Source organism: Montipora foliosa, chromosome 2, assembly GCF_036669935.1.
Source record: "Montipora foliosa isolate CH-2021 chromosome 2, ASM3666993v2, whole genome shotgun sequence".
NCBI classification, from domain to species: domain Eukaryota; kingdom Metazoa; phylum Cnidaria; class Anthozoa; order Scleractinia; family Acroporidae; genus Montipora; species Montipora foliosa.
In genome coordinates, this window is record NC_090870.1 from 51,274,522 (window position 1) to 51,277,021 (window position 2,500).

General features: G+C 40.2%; 1 protein-coding gene across 1 annotated transcript in view; it reads left to right on the plus strand.

Annotated features, from left to right (window-relative positions):
- The window catches only part of LOC137993492 (gamma-aminobutyric acid receptor subunit beta-like), a 16,012-nt gene that overhangs the window by 11,163 nt on the left and 2,349 nt on the right, over positions 1–2,500 (plus strand). Inside the window, exons 7-8 of the mRNA XM_068839395.1 lie at positions 403–467; positions 1,670–1,972. Of these exons, the coding sequence (XP_068695496.1) occupies positions 403–467; positions 1,670–1,972 (368 nt within the window). The remainder of the gene's footprint in view (positions 1–402; positions 468–1,669; positions 1,973–2,500) is intronic.

Consider the following 2,500-nt stretch of genomic DNA (forward strand, 5'->3'; position numbering starts at 1 on the left):
GAAAACGAGGTTAGTAAGATATTTACTATATCGCTAAGGTTAATCCGGCGTGCGGGCAAGGAATTCGAAACTAGTCGAAGTCAAGCGGAAGGTTCAACTGCCACAAAGATCGCCGTGTCAAAATCCGAAACACTTAATCTTCTTGGCTGTTTGAAATAGTTGCTTTCAAGATTCAAACAATTGTACAAGTTTATGTAACAAAAACGACATGAAAAACTTGCTGGGGAATGTTTTATCGAAAGTTTAAAATAAGCGGGCCATACAGCTGGTCGTACTGTAGAACACGGCCCGCTAATTTAGCCAAGCACAGCGCGTTTACTATCTGAGAGATATAATAAGAAATGATAACATTGTAATAATGCATTCGTTGCTAAGAAGAAAATTTGAATTAAACACACACAGGAGGATACTCTTTACTGACTATTGAGTTTGATCTGCACCGTCGCCTCGGATTCCACATGATTCAGGTGTGTTGAGTTGTTTTGTCAATAGAAAGGAAGGAAAGGTGGACGGGGTGTAGGAGGGGGGGGTAAAGAAAAAAAGACCCTGAGGAGCTTATTGAGATGCCATTCACTTATGTTCAGATATGCATCCAATAGCCCTTATCGGAGTTATCAGCGGTTTTGCCACTTGAATGAGGCTAAGGGGTCATTTTGTATCGATTTGACCCTTAATTAAGCCTCTTTTGCCTGTAGTTTTAAAGAAACCAGCCTGCAGGCTCAACTCCAATAAGGTCTATGAGATGCACGCCCAACTTCGCCACCAAACACAAAGGGTCCCTTTACGTCTAAGCCTTTGCTACTTATTTGCAACAATAAGGTAAAGGAAAAGGTTTTCGTTGTGTTTTGCTTACTAGATAAATGTAGCTGTTTATCCTTACTTGATGAGCAGCATGAGGGGGTGGGGGGTGGGGGACCCTTTGTGACGATAATTCTCTGTATTCCGAGACACGAGTGGTGTCAAGGGTCCATTACACAAGAATAAAAATCTGGTATAAGGTTTGTCCTCATCTGCATCAGAAAAGTGTCTATTTTTAAACCAAGTTTTGCGGGAAAATAAGCAGTGGAGTGTTTTCGCCTGACGTCACGGCAGCCATGTTTGTATGCAGAAAACAGCGGAAAAGTCTTTTGGGAATTTCACTCTGTTATTATGGAAAACGTGTTCGATATTTTGCTATTGTTGTGTATACCACCAACATGGCCGTCTCATCACGTGAGTGGAAACACTCTATAGACCAAATCGGCTAACTCAATTCAAATCTCTTGGGGTTAAGAATTCTTTGTGTAGTGTATTTGCATTATAATGTATCATTCACGTTTTATTCACAACGGTTTGAATTGGTTACATCATCGAGTTAGCCCATTTGCTCTATTGCTTATTTTCCCGCAAAACCTGGTTTAAAAATGGACACTTTTCTGACGCGCTGATGGGGACTTGGCCAACGTGGGTAAAGCTCACTATTGGGTGATGGACTCTTGGTGATGTTGAAGTTGGGGGCAAGAGCATGGATCTAATAGGGTCAATGTTACTATTTGACTTCTTGCAAAGGAATAAAGAAATTGAGAAGTGCCTTTGTCTATCATCATCGTCATCGTTATCATCGTACATTAAAACAGTCTTTGTAATCTCAATTAAACCTAGTAAACGTTCTTGCAACAAACTGTTTCAGATTTATTTGCCTTGCTATTTGATCGTGGTGTTGGCGTGGGTCAGTTTCTGGGTCGATCGTGAACAGACAGCAGCTCGGATTGCCATGGGAATCACTACTGTCCTCACCATGGCAACTCTGATTGGTAGTGCCAGGACCTCACTGCCAAAGGTCTCATACATCAAATCTTTGGAATTGTTCCTGATAATGTGCTTCTTGTTCGTGTTTTCTGCCATCCTGGAATATGCCTTCGTTTCCTATTTGGTATTTAAGAACCGAGAGGAAGAAAGAGAAAGGGAAGCCATGCACAAAAAATACGAAGAAGTAAGAGAAATAGACTTTTCTAAGTTTGTCTCAACGACACAATGCAGAATAGATATTAAAGTTAAGGTGCCAGGATTCCTGGGTTCATGGGCTCTTTTATTTTGAATTTGGGTTGATCAATCCATATTCTATTGAAAAGCGTAATAATAAATACTAATACTAATGCTAATGCTATTGTTGATGCTGATGCTGATGCTGATGCTGATGCTGATGCTGATGCTGATGCTGATGCTGATGCTAGTGCTTATATCCACTAATACTAATGATAATGTTGATGCGGATGCTAGTGCTTATACCCACTAATACTAATGCTAATACTAATGCTAATGCTAATGCTAATGCTAATGTTGATGCGGATGCTGATGCTGATGCTAGTGCTAGTGCCTATACCCACTAATACTAATGCTAATGCTAATGCTAATGCTAATGCTAATGCTAATGTTGATGCTGATGCTAATACTAGTTCTTCTGCAAATACTAATACCAATACCAATACCAATACGAATACCAATACTAATTCTAGTGCTA